The sequence below is a fragment of the Peromyscus leucopus genome, chromosome 8b, assembly GCF_004664715.2.
Source record: "Peromyscus leucopus breed LL Stock chromosome 8b, UCI_PerLeu_2.1, whole genome shotgun sequence".
NCBI classification, from domain to species: domain Eukaryota; kingdom Metazoa; phylum Chordata; class Mammalia; order Rodentia; family Cricetidae; genus Peromyscus; species Peromyscus leucopus.
The window spans coordinates 37,197,937-37,216,610 of record NC_051086.1 but is presented as its reverse complement, the minus strand read 5'-3'; the positions used below and the strand labels follow the sequence as shown (position 1 = coordinate 37,216,610).

The 18,674-nt window shown below is 38.3% G+C and overlaps 1 protein-coding gene and 1 long non-coding RNA gene across 18 annotated transcripts in view; one reads left to right on the top strand and one right to left on the bottom strand.

The window, feature by feature from the left end:
- Rapgef6 (Rap guanine nucleotide exchange factor 6) overlaps positions 1 to 18,674 on the bottom strand; it is a 173,865-nt gene that overhangs the window by 31,360 nt on the left and 123,831 nt on the right. For 11 of the 17 annotated variants that reach the window (XM_028880003.1, XM_028880009.1, XM_028879998.2 and 8 more), the window contains 4 exons: positions 17,802 to 17,816; positions 11,838 to 12,078; positions 8,226 to 8,609; positions 4,020 to 4,231 (listed from right to left, as the gene is read on the bottom strand). In XM_028880003.1, the coding sequence (XP_028735836.1) occupies positions 4,020 to 4,231; positions 8,226 to 8,609; positions 11,838 to 12,078; positions 17,802 to 17,816 (852 nt within the window). The remainder of the gene's footprint in view (positions 1 to 4,019; positions 4,232 to 8,225; positions 8,610 to 11,837; positions 12,079 to 17,801; positions 17,817 to 18,674) is intronic. The other 6 variants (XM_028880004.1, XM_028880014.2, XM_028880000.2 and 3 more) reach the window with 1 other exon arrangement.
- Positions 10,202 to 11,222, top strand: LOC119087014. The gene is made up of 2 exons (XR_005090432.1): positions 10,202 to 10,508; positions 10,830 to 11,222. It is a non-coding gene; the product is annotated as an uncharacterized LOC119087014 (long non-coding RNA).

The following is an 18,674-nucleotide window of genomic DNA, read 5'->3' as shown; positions in this document are numbered from 1 at the left end:
TTTGGGTTTGCTTCAAATCCTAAAGGTGTCCAAAGAGTGCTGGGTTTGTGGGCAAGAAGACTCCTGGAATGCTGTGGATATCACTCTATATAAATAAAACACTGATGGCCAGTTACCAGGCAGGAAGTATAGGTGGGATAAGTAGAGAGGAGAATTGGGGAAACAGGAAGAAGGGGGAGAGACACTGCAGCCACCACCAGGACAAGCAGCATGTAAAGACGCCGGTAAGCCACCAGCCACGTGGTAAGGTATAGATTTATAAAAATGGGTTAATTTAAGATATAAGAACAGTTAGCAAGAAGCCTGCCACGGCCATACAGTTTATAAGTAATGTAAGTGTCTGAGTGATTATTTTATACGTGGATTGTGGGACTGCGGGGCTTGGTGGAACCTGGAGAGAAGCCCTCCAGCAACACTGGAATGTTGTAGATTCTCTAGTTCAGGCTCAGGTCAACATTCCCGAGAAACCATATATCTTTCAGTTATAGCTCAGCTGGCACTTCCCAAGATCCTATGGCATCATGATGCTTTAAATCTCAGGATGTACTTTTTGCCCTGTGTGTAGCTCCTGACTATCAAAGAAAACCTGTAGCACTTTTTGGGCTACAGAGTCAAATTATTTTTTGTAGCCCTGGCTAGTCAGAATTTATTTGCAGAAATTAAGGTCAGGAATGGGTGCAAGAAATTAATCATTCACCAGGTTAGCAATAAATGGGCTGTTTTGTATTTACCACCCTAGCTAACATGTCCTTGTGAACTACAGATTGCTTTTCTGGGATTGTTTGTCTTAAAAACCATTAGGCAAAGCATCTGGTCTACCCTGAAGGTGCACACTGAGACCTGTGACTGCATTTCTCAGTAATAAGATTAAAGGAATTTGAGCCAGTCTGGTTCATTAACTTGAGCTATAATCTGAAGCAGCTTCCTAGGGAACACTCATAGGCTCTCCAACTGTGTAGCATTTCCTTGTATTTTTTTCATCAAATTTCTGTATAGACTATCATTATTATTATGAATTAAACAGTACAGCTTAGGGAGTAATCATTTTGACAATCTACAGATAAAAATGCCCAGTAGATCAGGATATTTTCATGAGATAAACACACTACAACAAAGGCAGTGGGGGACTCCCTGCATCCATTTATACCATGACAGACAGCAAGGAAAGACTGCAGCAGCAAACATGGAGAAGTACAACAGAAGCAAAAGACATTCTGGAGTCTATACTCTCATAGCCTTGCCTCCTGGTGGGCTCACACCTTGAACTTCAATTGCCATCTGCTACCTGACTGACACAGTTACCAGCAAACTTTGATACCCTCCCTGCTGAGGACAATTAGCCAAGGCAGACAGGGGACAGGGAACTGAAACATGAGTGGGGCCCTTTTGTGTTTTGAGGTAGGAAGAATAAAAACAACTTATATCCAATTAAATTTCAATGCTTTGCTTTGGGACTCTGACTTCATTCTGGTACTAAGGATGAATCAATGTAGACTAGAATAAAGCCTAAAAATCTGAAAATGAATGAAAATCAATTGGGATTACTAACAACCTTAAATGAGCAAGGTTTAATCCTTTTCTGGAATAATGTATCAGTCATAAATCTCAGATTTTTTTTTCACTATTTTTTTTCACTATTTCATAAAAACAAAACAAAACAAAAAACCCAAGGTAGATTAAGAGAAAAATGAACATGACAAGATGTGAAAGAAGATGCCAGAAAGAGACCCATGGAGGACCCAGACCATGGAATCATCACAGAGCATCTTTAAAACGTCCAAAGATATAAAACCAACATCGCTAATTTTAACTAAATTTTAGTAAAACTGAAAAACAACAAACTAGATTAGTAATTCAGCAACAGGTTTAACCAACTAGATACTGCTAAAGAGAAGAACTGGCAACCAAGAATGACAACACCTAGCATGTGGCAAGACAACATGACAAACGCTAGCTACAGGAAGATGTAAGGTTACAGAGGTGTAGGGGTCAAATCAAACAAAAGTAAAACCAGAGTCTCAAAACTGATGCCAGCAAATAGCAAATAAAAAACTTGAAGACCTAACTATACAGAATGCTCTAAAAACAAAGGAAAATATCAAACTATTTCAATATGGCCTGTAAACATAAATCAGAATTACAATGAAACAAAATTACAAATCCCACACCTAGCAAAACTGAAAAACAAGAGCTAAAGAGGAGACAAAGGTCCTAACTGCAGCTATCAGCAGAGGCTAAGGATAATGGAAAGAACAGCAAGACTGAGCCTGATGACAATGGATGCTACTTCAAAATGCTGAAGGAAAGCCAATCTAAACTACATTTCTGCAACTGAAGGCCAATTTCAGATAAACAAAAATTGAGATCTCTATCAATTTAAGGGAATTATGGTCTTATGGGCTACACAAAATCAAACTAGCCCTCAAAACCACAAAGTACACCAGCCAACCGAACACTTATAAAAATAAGAAGGAATAAACAGCAGCAAGTACAAATAGACATATGAGATTAAACACAGATTTTAGCAACCAACAGTAAAACATGCAGGATGGACAGCACAATGGCTGAATAAAAATTGGGGGCTGAGTAAATGAAACTTAAGTAGTTCAAGTTCTTCACATGGCCTGAAATAAAACAACACTAATGAATATTGGCAAACAAACATACATGCTATAGCCTCTGGTGAAACACTAAAAGAATAGCAAAACACTACAAGGTTACCAAGGGAACAAAGTAGAAAAAATACCATTACCACAGAAAAGTTAATGCAGGTAGATTGTAAATGAACTGTATTGGTAAACATCAAAAAGAACTACTCATTTAAAAAAAAAAAAAACCTTGAAGAGTCAAAGGGCTAAGTTATTTTACACCCACGGTATAGAAGAGAACTTCTGTAGGAATATTAAACAAAAAAGGAAACCTAATACAAAACAAGCAAGGATTTCAAACTGCTAACTGACAAGAGGGTTACTGTACAGAGATGTTCAGCCTCATTCGTAATCACAGAAACCAAATTATAACCATGTCAAGAGCCAAGTATTTATTTACTGTAAGGCACAGAGACAAAGAGACTGAATTCAACAGACAGTGTTAGGGATGAGGAGTGTGAGAACACCTCCAGCGCTAGAAACCAACCTCATCTGACACTACTACCACATTTTTTTAAGGGTTGACCCATAGATTCTACTCTGACTATAGTGTATAGTCATTAAGAATACACTTGCCTGAAGAGTATGAACAGAGTACGGACAAAAACAGCATTCTTCACAGGTCAACAAGAGGAACTACCCACTGCCTATCACCAGAAGAACAAATCAAAATATAGCACCCACACAATGGAATGCTAAGTAGTTTTGGAAAACATTGCAGAATCTCCCTAATCCATTGTTGACCAAAATAAGCCAGAAATCAAATCCAACTGCAAGAAAACAAACATTTTGCAAATTTGCTTGTCTAAAGTTCAAGAACAGTTGAAACTAAATGTGGCACAGGTTGGTAGTCACCTATGGGGAGGGCAGGAGGGGAGTGGTTGGGATTGGGCAGGAGCAAACTTCTAAGATACTGGCAATGCTTAACTTTTCCCCATGAAGTTGATTATGTTGTCAAATTGTACTACTTGTTCATTTGTTTGGGACAGTTTTATTTATGTGTGATTTAAATAAAAAAAAAAATTGGAAGGAAAAAACATTAATAAATATAAAGCAAACAGAAGGCTGGGTGTGGCTGGCACACGCCTGAAATTCTAGTGCTTAGGAGGTAGAGAAAGGAAGATCAGGTACTTGGACTAAACAAACACACCACAGCATAGTGAGTGTCAGTAAATGGCCTCATCTCAGTGTCAAGTTTATATTTGAACTCTTACAGTGAACACTTCAGCAATATGGTTTTGATGTCATCAATTTGCTGCATTTAACTGAATGAAGATTTAGTAGCATGGAATGATTACAATTAAATGGATAATAAATTAAAATGCTGCAGCTGAAGTTAAACATGCTAATTTTCAAATGATTTTTAAATACCTTCATGAAGAAATGTCATATCTTTCTTGACAACAGGGAAGAGTGGAATAATTGGAGGCTGCATGCTTTGACTACTAAGAATATTTCTGTATTTTGCCATGTTTCTAGATGGGTCAAAAAGGTCTTGGAGATCTTGGAGATGTTTCTCGTATTTGCTTGGTAACTTTTCCCAAGTGCCTCTGAGTCGTGCTACCGGTGCCAGGTTCAAGCCACTGTCAAAGATGAGAATAAAAACATTAAGAATGGATTTAGAGGGAAGGTTAGGTTTAGGTCAATAAACTACACAGCCAAGATCTATAGTGGGAAAAAAAAAGCAGGACCCATTTTAATACGTTGAAACAGAAGAATTATGAAAAAATAAACAAAAGGGACTCCTTTAATCTTAAAACAAGAATCACTTTCAGAGGAACTCTAGTAGTATAACAATTGCTTCATAGTTTGCATGTAAGAGATAAACATAACAATTATGTAAAAGAAGCTGAGTGAAGGCAGAGCCAGGCATATCTCTGAGTTTGAGGCCAGCCTGGTCTTTAGAGGGAGATCCAGAACAGGCACCAAAACTACACAGAGAAACCCTGTCTTGAAAAACCAGAAAAAAATCAAAACCAAACCAAAACAAAAAACAAAAAACAATTACGTAAAAGTTAACTTAAAAGGAACATGAGCATCACAGTGTTGCTTCATACCAATTTGAAAATGGTTTAAAAGAGGCCAAGAATAACTGAAACAATAACCAACTGAGGTAGAGTCTTGATTCAAAAGTTTCCATATCCCAAGGTTCCAATTTCATCCCCCAAGTCTCCAGAAATCTACTATCTCCTTTCCAGAGTACTTTAAACAAGTTTCAGATATTCTTTAACTTGAACACAGACTTTATGTCCCTCAGTCTTCCCCTATTCCTTTACTTCATGCTGCATGCCAAAGGTAAGCTATCAATAAATAGTGTGTATCTAACACATCTCAACATTCCTACAGTTTAATTTTGCTTCTTAGGCATCTGATCTTTACCTACACCACTACAAGTAAAATGTTCTCTAACTTTTAATGTTAAGGTAGGAGTTAAATGTTTGTTCTGAATCATTTCTAAGAAATCACCTCCCCACTACTGTAAGAAGGGTAAAACAGAAATGTAATTCCACCTCTATTGATACTCAGAGAGGCTCAAATCCTAAACTAGAATGGTTGCCAAAAATTAGCCACGGTCAAGCAGGAGTAAGCAAAGGTATCAAAAAATGACATTTGTAGCTAAAGAGGGAAGGAAGGCTGGAATAGTAGTGCTCCAAAGTTACAAGGGGAAGACCAATTCCTGATTCGGAACAAGAGCACAAGAGTCTGTGTGTGACATCAAGCAGGGTTGATCTCTTCAACATGAGAAGTAATAGTAATCAGTGCCTGTAAAGATAAATTCTGAAAGGAAGCTGGTCAAGAGGACAGTAGAGAAAAACTGTAAGGTGTACATAGCCCTAAGCCTGCTAGTCTCCTCACTAAAAAAGACTTTACAAGGCCAATCCTGTTAGCTAGGAACTGTGCCCCAGCTTTTCTCTCATATGAGCGTCAGCAAAAAGCTAGTACAGGCCGGGCGGTGGTGGCGCACGCCTTTAATCCCAGCACTCGGGAGGCAGAGGCAGGTGGATCTCTGTGAGTTCGAGGCCAGCCTGGGCTACCAAGTGAGTTCCAGGAAAGGCGCAAAGCTACACAGAGAAACCCTGTCTCGGAAAAAAAAAAAAAAAAGCTAGTACAGGGACCTCCTCATTCAGAAGGAATGGAGCAAAGAAGGAATGCCACATCTGCATGCAGCAAAACAATAGTTAGACACCTGCCTTAGGAGGATAAAGCAGAATGTTTCCAAATTCTATGCATCCAGCATAGTAATAACATTAAAACTCACAAATAAACCATAAGATCAAAGAACAACTAGAAGGGTAATTTATTATAGTGAAACTAATAAAATAATTTACTATGCTAATTATGATCACATTTGATACTAAAATATCATACAGGCAGGGGGCACAGCCCAGCAGTAGAATGCTTGAGTCTCACTATATGAAAAAAAAACCAAACAAATCTCAAATTCAATAATCCTTCTTAATTTTTAGGAAGTCAGCAAAATATAACTGATAGTTCATTTTTCAGTCCAAAGACTATGTTTACAGTCCAAAGACTATATATATTATGTTTAATGCAGTAATACTAGAAACATTTATTATGAGCCAAAATCATGCAGAGGCTTATAAATGTAATTATTTAATGTACACATGCCAGGAAACAAGTAGTTAAAACAAAGAAATAGGTAAATGGGATGAAACTATTTCTTTATCATTATTTGAAAGAAACAAGAAAATGAGATTATACAACTCAAACCCCCAATATATTAACTCAAAATTGTAAGAAAAAGAATGCTGTACCATGCCAATATATGGAACTGATGCATATAAACAGTAGAATACTCAGAAGCAACAAATGGTCAAGACAAGATAAGATGCCATTCAGTAATAAGACATACTGAACATTCAAAGAAATGGTTCAAGACATAATGAATGTCACAGAGAAAAGCAGTGCAGCAGTGTTCATAGGTAAAGGAGCCATTGCTAAATAAAGCTATGTATTCATGCTGTGTATTCACAAGAAGACCTAGATCAATCGACTCAGAAGCTCATATCAAACATGCCAGCTACAGTCAGAGAAAGGATGAGGAGATGAACACAGAGCTTGAGCAGGCCTATGAGAACTCAATACCCCTTTAAAGCTCGAGCAATATGGTTAAATTGCTGAGACAAAGTGCAAAAACAGACTCAAGATATGTATGGGGTTTTAGCAGCATTTTTTTTTTTTTAAAGATTTTTATGTGTATGAGTGTCTGCCTACATGTATGTATGTGTACCATATGCATGCCTGATGCCTACAGAGGTCAGAAGAGGGCATCAGATCCCCCAGAACTGAAGTTACAGACTGTTGTAAGCTGCCATGTACATATAATGCTTATTCAAAAGTTAAAATTAGTTTTCCTACCTTGTGTGGTGATTATGCCTTTAATTCCAGTACCTGAGAGGCAGAGGCAGGTGGATCTTACATAGCAAGTTCCAGGCCAACCAGAGCTACATAAGAGACCCTGTCTCAAAAAAACAAGACAAAAATTAACAACAAAAAAGTGTTCCTCTTAGCCTTCTGTTCTAGATCACTTCTGTTCCTTCTGTCAGCCACTGACCCCCAGAAACACTTTCTATCAGGAACTCCCAGTGGCTCCATCAGGCTGGGACTCAGATCAGTGCCTTGCTCAGCCATCATCACTTTGGAACACTCAATTCTAAATGGGTTGTCTTCATCAAACTCCTCCTCTTAGGGCTCAGGGATCTATGTGGAAGAGGAGGTGGAGGATTGCAAAAGCCAGAGAGGATGGATGACTCCAAGGAAACAGCATTTTCCAGACACAACAAGACTGCTATACACAAGGACTCACAGTGCCTGTCCAAGTTCAAACAAGACAAGGTCCAATACCGAGAGGGGAAAAGGAAACAGGCTTCCACCCCTACCAAGAGGCTATCTGCAGCAACCAATACCCAGTGACAAAGGAAAAATCAGTCTTCTCCAGTGGAGTCTCTTTGGGTATATTAACCACATTAGGTTGGGGCCCATGCCCAGCAGTAGTTGGCCAACACAAAAAGAACTCAATGATATTTAAAAAAAAAAAAAAAAAAAAAAAGCTTTTTTTTTAAAAACATGAAAGATGGAACATCATCAGAATGGAACATACATGAAATCTATTCATACTACAATCAAAACTTACTAGGGGCTAGAGAGATGGCTGAGTGTTTGTCCTAACACTGAGGACCTGAATTGGGATCCACAGCACTAGGTAGGTGTGGGGGCCCACCTTTGATCTCAGTGTGATCTCTGAAGAGACAGAGGATCCCTGGGACAATGTGGCTATCCAGACTAGCTGAACTGGTAAACTCTGAGTTCAAGTGAGACTTGACTACACTATGTGAGGTGGAGCATGATAGGAAGACACACGAAATCAGCTTCTGACATTATCTATGTTGAAAAAAAAAAAAAAACAATGCTAAAAGAATGCACCCAAATACACACATTATGTACCCCCCTTCACAAAACTTTTCTAAACTTTTCTGTTTCTAGACATGAGATAACTAAACAGATAATGCCTTACATAGGACAAAAATCATTACACAGATAATTGTACAAACTTACCTTATTATTGCAAACATGGAATTGAAGTTCTTGCATTCTCGGCAATGAAGGGCAATTTTAATAAAATGTTTAATAATCTTCATTCTTTTGAGCTGATTGGATTCACTTAAAATCTCTGAGGCAACCCAGAATGTCTCTTGGTTTACAATGTCCTCAAATTGTTTCAAGTGAGTATTTCCTGTTTTGGAATCTAATTTAAAAAGATCATCAATGTATTCAGTAGGCTCAATATTACGAAACAAATCAAAGTCCCTCATTGACAGCTGGGTGGCGACTTCAATGGTGCTGAGCTGCAGTATGGACAGTTGGCTTTCTTTAAGTAGTTCCTGGGCATCTTCATCAGAACATAATGTTTCTGTTTCCATGTTATTTTTTAGGTAATACCTAAATGGGAAGGAAATTATAAATGTGATCATAAATAGATTTCATTTAATTATTAGAATGCTTTCTTGATTTACTTTTTGTTTCCCAAAGTACCATTTTATGGCTAGCTTTTCACCATAAACATTAGAATATTCACTTACAGATGAAATGAGAAAATAATTTAAAAGACATCTTGAGAAGTCCTACTTCTTGCCATTTGACATCTATTATTGTAAAACATGAAAATTACCTTGAAGTCAGTCATTTTTAGAAACTACTCATATGTGTAAACCATCATGTGTTGTCCTCAGAATATAAGCTCCATGGGGCAAAACCAGTACCTTCTCTTCAGTTGTTCATGTCGGTTCTTTGGGGGCAGTGATGGGAACTAACACAGAAAACTGATGCTGTTGTACAAGTGGGGTCACTGCTAAAACTAAACTTTACCAAATAGTCATTAAGCTTTTGGAACTGGTTGGTGGGAGGAAACTGCAAGACCTTGGAAATGTGGGACACAGAAGTCCTAGAATGTTCTAAGTACAGTGCAATGGCCTATATTAGTTAAACCTATGAGGAGCAGAATGCTAACACAAATGTAGACAGTTAAGACTATGCCCGAGAACTTTCAAATGGGCTCCTGGATTAGAGGTCACCTGTGATACACTCTGGCAAAGAGTATTTCGTTCATGTCCCAAGACTCTGCTGGAAGACAAGTTTAAAAATAATTTAGGCAGAGGTAATTTCAATCCTGCTAAGATATCCAGGTTGTGGGGCAATGCTATTACAAGATGCTTTAGCCACGTTTACAGGAAGAATTGAGAGCAAAATGTAAGAGTAGAATCTTTAATAACTTAGTTTCACCAGTGAAGCCTCTGTGAAGCTGGGCCTAAGGAGGGCATGCTTTTAAAAAAGATCAGTACCATTTAAAGCAATGGTTCTCAACCTTCCTAATGCAGTATCCCTTTAATAAAGCTCCCCTGTTGTGGTGACCCCAGCCATGAGATTATTTTCATTGCTACTTCATAATTGTAATTTTGCTAGTTATAAATTATAATGTAAATATCTGATATGCAGAATATCTAATATGTGACCCCTGTGAAAGAATCTTTCAACTCCCAAAGGGGTTGCAACCCACAGGCTGAGAACCACTGATTAAATGCAAGCAAAGTGCTCTGTGTCAGGATGACAGGGAACTGTCTTAAGGGCTTATCAGGACTTGGTGAGATCTTTCCTGTTACAGTTAAAAGAGGGTGAACTTAATAAACATATTTAAAAAAATTTCTGGCTGGACCCATTGGCACAGGCCTCTATGTGGACTAGGCTATCCTCAAATTTACAAAGATATACTTGTTTTAGCCTCCTGAGTGCTGGGATTAAAGCACTCAAACATCATGTCCTGTAATACAGACTCTAATTCCAGTTACTTGGGAATGTGAGACAGTAAGATTCTATTAAGGTGTGCTTGGACAACGTAGTGAGATCCTGTCTCAAAAATAATAAACTTTGGATATAGCTCAGCAGTGGAGGTCTTACCATGTTAAAGGTGCAATGTTCAATTGCCAGTACTTCAAAAACAAATACAAAATACGTAAGTGAAAAACTTCCTTTTGAAAAGAGCAAGTCACTGGGACACCCTAATCTCACAGTGCCACTAAGTAAAGCGTTTCCCAGGACTGACTTTTCTCCCGCTTGGCTATCTAGCCTTTTGTAAACTGCGCTAGGACCCAAAGGGGCTTGCTACTCTATTGCTTACTCTGGCAGCAGACTGTGGCACTGTCTATATGATAATGCATTTGCAGATATGTAGACTAAGAGAGTTTTTAGCCATGGAAGCATCCATCAAGTCTTTTCAATGATTGCTGGAAAACCAGGCAATATGTGGAAGGGTCAACACTGGAGCAGTCAGTCTCTGGGCAAGTGGTAAGTAAAGTGAAAGGTTAAGATGAAGCTACAATGGAGACTCCAAGATGCTGGAGATGTTAACAATGTGGAATGTTTGACAAGCCAAGGAAAGTAAAGAACAAGTGGAGATAGTTCAAGAGGTCACAAAGGTGGGTCTTCCAAAGCCAACAGAATAACACCATGTGTCCTAGATGTAGGCATGGATCTACAGGATTTAATGTTTGCCTCGAATGACTTCTGTCTTGTTTTGGTTTGACTGGTTCTTGCTAGTCTCGTGTTACTCCCACTTGGAATGGAAATGTTTACCTGGTGTCACCCCCCTTTTATTAATTCTTCAAGGTTCACAGCTAAGAGTTTGTTCTGAATCTTAGAAGAGACTTTGGACTTGGACAGAACAAGCTGTGTGAAGCAAGCTGGAGCAATCAAGATTTTGAAGATTCTTACAAGACGGACAAAACATGTTCTGCATTTTGAGATTGCATGATCCTTAGGGGCCAGGGTGGAAGGTTATGGTTTGAATATGAAATGTCTCACATGGGCTCAGGTGGTACACACCATGTAAGTAGTCTGAGCTGGAAAAAGCAGATCATTGGGGTCATGTTTCTGAAGGTTATACTAGTCTGTGGTCTCATTCTCTTTCTCCTTCCTGGCTGCCATGATGAGATCTACTCTGCTCTGCTCCATACTCCCTGCTATGATGGACTATGAACAAAATAAATCCTTCCTCCATGATGCTGTTCCTGTTGGGTATTTTGTGACAGTAATAAAAAAATAATATAGTATCTGACATATGGGTAATATTACATAAATATCTGTTCATGGTGAACATGGTTTCTGACTGGCAAGAAAAAGCACATACTTCAAGACTTGTTTTCATCCCTATTCAGTAGTTGCTACTGGACCCATTTCTTCCTCTGTTTCTGTTTGAAACTTCAAGTGAGGCAAGGAAAAGTAGATTTGCAGACAGAAATTCTTAGTGGTTTCTTCTATGTTAATACAACTTGCATCTCAGCAAGTGGTATGGACCTGTCCTTGTACAAAGACCTTCATGTCCTCTTCCTCTTTAGATCAGAGCCTCTATGGTACTTCACAGCTGAGACGGGCCCTACATTATTTACAGCTGGACACATATTATACAGGGCTGTTTTCTCTCCTCTTTATGGTAGACAAAGGACCCTTCTAAGATTCTATTTATGTAATATGAAGACAAAAATTTGACAAGAAGAGAAATTCCATTTTAATCTTAGAACTAAATAGCAAAGCAGCATGATGTTTCTACCTAAAACACTCATTTTTATAGGGAATCTACAAATAGCACTTTGCATATTCAGGAATAAGCTTATTCACCTTCCATTGAGTTGAATTCTATCAGCTAATTTGGAGAACTGGTCCGGAAGTCTTCTCTGTTTTATGACACCCTCAGGAGTAACAGAAACTTCACAGAGAGAATATGTCTCAGATGCACCAGTCAAACCAAATTCCTGAACAGCTTGGCAGACCACTTCTTTAGCTGTGGTATCTTTACTGATGATAATGTAGCAACTCTGTTGATCTGCTTTGAAAACTCTTATAACTTGATCAGGAATATCTATATAAACACAAAGATGAACCTTAGTATTTTACAAAGTAACATTAAAAAACCCCAATAAGCAACTTGGAGTACATGGATCTCTCCAAACAATTGACTATACATTTCTATTCACACAGGATATGACAAAAGTGTATCCATTTTCTTCACATGAAAGATACCAATAGAAGTTCACCATGATAAAAATTGTGACAATTTAGAAAACATTTTTTATTTAAGACATTATAAACATTTATTGTTATTATTTTTCCATAAAGCTATTATTTTTTTAAAATAAAAAATGTGTATAGGTATTTTGCCTGCATGTATGTTTATGTTCCACACATGTACCCAGTTGCCTGCAGAAGCCAGGAGAGGACACTGGATCCCCTGGGACTAGACTTTTGGAAATTGTGAGCTGGCATGTGGGTTCTGGGATTGAAGCTGGGTCCTCTGAGGAACAGCCAGTTCCTCTAGCCATCTCTCTAGCCAACAAGTTGTTTTTTAATAAGGATGAAGGGGTAGTAGTCCATATGTATTGTGTGTGTGTGTGTGTGTGTGCGCGCGCGGCGCGCGCGCATACAAGCGCAGGTGCTACTGGAGCCTAGATGCACTGATTTCCTTGGAGCCAACCATCATGGGATTACCATTTTCTATCACGACAAAGGATATGATACAGACCCCCTACAGTAGATAAAATTTTATCCTTTTAAGGAATCTGACTAGCTCTTCAGTGACAACTCTCAAAAGGTCTTTGAAAAGGCATGTATATTTTCCAGGTCTTGAAAACAGTTTCCAATCCTTCTCCAGAGGTTGTGTTTTATTTATAATCTTACAATGTGAGACAGCAAATTTGGCCATGCCTCCATTAAAACTGCTTATTACTTTATTTATTTATTTTTGTCTTACTGCTATTTTGAAAGGCTTTTCTTGTCTTCAACACTGTTTTTTTTGTTTTGTTCTGTTTTCCTGAGACAGGGTCTCTCTATGTAATATTGGTGGTTCTGGAGCTCGCTATGTAGATCAGGCTGCCTTTAAACTCACAGAGACCCTTCTGCTTCTAACTCCCAAGTGCCAGGGTTTTAAAGGCGTGCACCACCACATCTAGCTTCCAATAGTTCAAGGCACCGTCTGTATGTCCTCCTACTGAGTCACATTAAGATGCCAACACTACATAAAGTAGCAATCATTTTCCTAGCTTTTATTGTTTTTCTTATTTTTTGGGGGGCATGTTATTTGTGTTTCTGTTTACATGTGAGCTTGTGCGAGTGTGCATGTAAAGCTAGAGGTTAACATTAGTTATCTTCTTCAATGATTCTCTACCTGTCTTTTGAGGAAGGGTCTCTCACTGAACCTGGAGCTCCTTGATTCTGCTAGATTGATTAGTCAGTGAGAACTCCAGGGACCTTCCTACTTGCTACTTCTCCAGCCCTGAGATGGTTGGTATGTACTGCAGCACTCAAGCTTTTTTTTTAAAACAACAACAACAACAAAAACATGAATGCTAGGTATTAAACTCAGGTCCTCTTGCTTGTACAACAAATACTTCACCTACTGCGTCATCTTCTCTGAAGCCCATTTTCTAAGTTTTATATTAAATTTATTTAATTTTTTAAGAGGAAAGTATTTAAATGTCCATATGATTAAACACTTCAAACTCTGTTCTGTGATTTTGTTACTAGCAAATAAGTAAAACAGATATGTTCCTATGATATGCATGTATAAACTTTTCCTCCTCCTGTCTTGCTTCTCTTCCAAGGGAAGAGTTCATACCTCCAGAATAATGCCTACCGCAATGACAGACACTACAAATGAAGAGCGACATGACAGCACAAACAAATGCTGTTTCCATATGAAAATAAGTTGCATTTACAAATAAGAATATTTATTGCTGTGACTACTGATGATGGCAGTAACTTTATCCTATTTGTTCAACACTGTTAGCACCACATGCATCATTAGCTTAAAAAAAAAGGACCTGTCTCAAAAGGGAAGATGAGAATGAAACAAGCATAGCAGGAAATAATTCTACAGAATAAAATACCCCCAAGCCCTCGTGCCCTGGAAATGACAACAAGAAAGAAATCAGCTCCCAGGACTAAAAGATCCAACTGAATATACATGGATGTAATTCTACTTGCTCTGGGTCAAGTTCATGTACTCAGTAGTCTCTGTTCTAGAAAGAGGTACCAAGTTGTTTTTCTTTGATGTATTTAAAGATTGGAGTCAACAATACTTCTTGCTCAGATTTCTTGCCAATGAGTGAGTCTCTAATGTGTAGCTAATAGCACCATTATTCTTGAACTTATGTAACTTAAGGTTAGACAGTTTTATAATTCACCCAAATCAGGCATGCTTCTCTGCCTAGTGCTGGAAATTACTGTCAGCAAATGGAAGTCTGGTTGTCAGAAGGAAAGTGAGCAAAAAAAAAAGAGAACCAAACTGTACTTGCTTGTCCCTACACTCTTAATGAACTGGCAGCACTAAGTTCCAAAAGTGGATTTCTCTGATAGAGCTTTGGAGTCTAAGCCTCAGCAAGAGATCTTGGCTGACCTTGAGGGCATGGCAAAAGGTCTATCCCATTATTACCATCTTTAGGGAAATATATTCACACACAGGTGGGGATTTGCGCAACTTCACTCTCTGTTTTTGGGAAGGAACACAAAGTTGTGTATCTTGAACAAGGCTAAAAAGCTGTACTTTCTAAAGCCATTTGTTCCTCAGATGAAAAGACAAATTTTTCTGTACTCACATAACAGAAAGTCAAGTATTAAAAGGTGCTAGAAGAAATCTGTAAACAGGATTACCCAAAGGCACCACAACCAAAACCCTGATGAATCTGCCAATGTCATGAAAACCAACCTGCAAACCAGTGAGATCAGAAGAAAACAATTTCTCTTCATAGGCACCAGCAAGAGTATAATCTTTATTTTAGAATCACTGTACATACATTACAAACACACTGCCAGATGAAGAATCATAGACAGAGCCAAACATAATATTTGACTCATGACAGACGTACTCATGATATATAGAATTAGATTAACAGTAAATATGAGATCAAAAGAATCAAACAGGAAAAATGGTTTAATCACCTGAAATTCTAGTCATGAAGCAAAAATGCATACACAAAAAATTCCATTAAAAAGAAAAGTTCTTTTTTGGGGGTGGTGATGGTGGTATTGGGCATCAAACACAGGGCTTTTAAATATGCTAGGCAAGAGTTTTGCCACTAAGCTATCATTGCAGTCCCAGAAAGACATGCTTTAAAAGACCTTAGAAGTGTACAGTATTTATTAGCCCAGAGATTCATAATTTTTATCCATATACTTGATTTGCTTATTTATTTTGTGTGACTGGTATATGGGTGGCGGGGCAAACATGTGCCACAGCACTTATGTGAAAAGCAGAACAAAATTTGGGAGTTGGTCTCTGTCTTTCCACCATGTGGGTCCCGGGGACAGAGTTTAGGTAGGCAGGCTTAGTGGCAAGTATGCCCTTACCTGCTGAGCCATCTCATCGGCTCTCAGATTTCATTTTTATATAATACATGCTTTTTTAAAAAAAAAAGATTTATTTATTATGTATACAGTATTCTGCTGGCATGTATGCCTGCACACCAGAAGAGGGCACCAGATCTCGTTACAGATAGTTGTGAGCCACTATGAGGTGGCTGGGACTTGATCTCTGGAAGAGCAGCCAGTTCTTTTAACCTCTGAGCCCTCTCTCCAGACCCTCAGATTTTATTTTAAGAAAACAAATTAGACAAATGAAACAAAGAGAAACTCCAGATATCTGGACTTTGAAGCTAGAAACGCATTTCTGGAGTGCTAACTTAATTTATTTTTAAAGATTATTTATTCATTTGTATGTGTGTGTGCTTGTCTGTACAGATGAGCACCACGTTTGAGCAGTTCCATCGAATCCTATGGAACTGACTCTGGATCCCTGAAGGAGCAGGCAGTGCTCGTGACTGCTGAGCACTGCCCCAGCCTCTAGAATGGTAACTTTAATTTGGTATGGATAAGATAATAAATACGTTTAGGAAGCTGGGTGTGGTAGTGTACACCTTTCATCCTGGCACTTGGGAGGAAAAAGCAGGCAGATCTGAGTGAGGGTCAGCCTGGTTTATCTAGCAAATTCCAGGACAGTCAGGGCTGCACACAGAAATCCTGTTTCAAAAACAAAACCTTTTAAGGAGGTACTGACCTTGAGATTACTCTAAAGACAGAATAATTTTTCAGGTATTTGGAAGGATCTTTAAGAAAATAAAGTTAACTTTCTCACTCTCTACATTTTTCTTTGCTGACCACTTGTGTATCCACAGTGTTCCAAGGGATGAAAATATAGTGGTAAAGGAGGCAGATACTATCTGACCTCAGGAAATTCACTAACATTCAAGAGAGTGGAAAGTGGTTCAAGGAAAGACACTGACAACTAGGACAGCTCACAAGGTGACTAGGGCGTGTGCTAACACACACATCAAAGGTTATGGTAGACTAGACAAGGCCAAGAACCGCCAGACTTGCTCTACTCATATCAAGGGCTAAATAGTGAGCATTTTACTTATTTTAAGGTACTTTTACAAAGAGACAAAACTTTCCATAAAACAGTGCAAATATAAAACAGGTAGGAATCCATGAACACAAAGACTTAGCAAAAAAACAAAAACAAAAACCAAAAAACCAAAAAAAACCCAAAACCCCTCAAATGCCCATGATTGGAGGCTAGTTAAAAGAATTGTACCATCTCTTTAATAACAATGTTAGTAGAACATCACATCCAGATACACTAATATTTAAGGAACTCTGTTACATAAAATGGTGAGTGAAGTGTGTACCATCTCATTTAAATCAAAGGGATGAATCAGTACCACATTTTACATTCTACGAAATTTGTGAAAAGATCTAAGTAAATTAGTCACTGTAAAATGTGAGGGGTGGAGACACCTGTACTTACCCTTTCTCTAAAGTCTTACTTAAAAAAAGTGTATGATATCTGTAATTATAATTAAAAAGCAGCAAAAAGGCTTTAAGTACAGAAAAAATTAAGTTTGCTACATCAAATAAATAGGATTTCAGCTACTAAGTGAAAAAGTAACCAAAAAAAGCTCTGTATATAAACTCGGGGGTGGGGAGGGGAAGTTCACATTCAAATTTTATTTAGCCATGCTGAATTTTTTTTTCCGAGACAGGTCTTATGTAGCCCAGGCTGGCCTCAAATTTGCCATGTAGCTGAGAATGGCCTTCAACTTCTGATCTACCACCTAACTTCTGGGATTCCAGCCTGTGCCACTATGTCAGCTGTGAAAGCTGCAGAGACTGAACAAATGCTAAGCGAACACTCTGACTAAGCTTCATTCCCAGCTCCATACTCTGAATTCTTTAAGCTTCAACTTATGTTACATGAAAAAAAAAAAATTCCACAAGCATTCCATGGCACATGTTCATCTACATACACACACACACACACACACACACACACATACACACACACACACACACAGGAAAATAAAATTTCAAAAAACTTTTCACAAGTTGTGAAGTGGCATGTATATTCTGACTCTATATGAAGACAAAAACATATACAGTTATTGAAAATAAGTAAAAGGATTCCCACCAATGAGTGCAACCTCACAAGTGAAAGAAGAACTCTGCTTCCTACTTCACTGAGTTCTCTATCATATGATCTTTTTGAAAATAACAAACTACACACAAAAGACAAAAGAATACCAAGATACTTACAGTAAAAACCAACAGCTGTAGGCAGCAAAAATAAAGCAAAATTATAAAAAGTCAGCAATCAAATCAAACTATTCAGTAGTTCTGCAGCTTGGCCTGCATGGTGACTATGATCCAATAAGAACTTTACGCATACAGAATCACGAACATCAATAAAGGCTGACTAAGGACACATGCTCCCTGCAGTCAAGTGTGTGCCCAGAGTAAGTTTTAGTATTGCTGTTAAATGTAAGAAGCTGAATTTGAAACTGGTAATAACTTTTTCCAACAAAAATACAAATAACATATTACTAGATAAGTCTCTCAAAAAGCTGTTCATCTGGGGGTCCCAAACGTGAACTATCTGATAGGCGTGTCCAGCTGTATCACTGACATGCACATATGCTGCAGTCTCAGTCGCATTAGACTTTCTCTATGCAGATTTAGAAAGCATCTCTGAGTCCTTTCAAGATGTTGTCAAGGACAGAACTGAGAAACCAACCTGAGAGCAATTTGAGAAGCACCTGCTCCTCACTTGTACAGGTAGAATACCGTCTACCTACTTTGTCCACGTCTTGCTCTTCTTTCCCTTAAGTCCTTCTTTATTCCTTCAGCATCACTTTCTAATTATTTACTCATTTATTTTTGTGTATGCATGCATGTGGAGGTGAGAGGATGGCATGCAGGAGTCAGTTCTCTATTACCATGTGGGTTCCAAGGACAAAACTCTGGTTGTCAGACTGGCAGCAAGTGCCTTCACTTTGAGGCATTGTGCTGGACTGTCCTCATCCCTAGTGTCTATAAATGCAGAGGACAGCACTAGAGCCATAAGACAAGCAAATCCATAAAATCATATGCCCTTTCTAAATAACTGCTTTCAAAACAATATGTGTATTT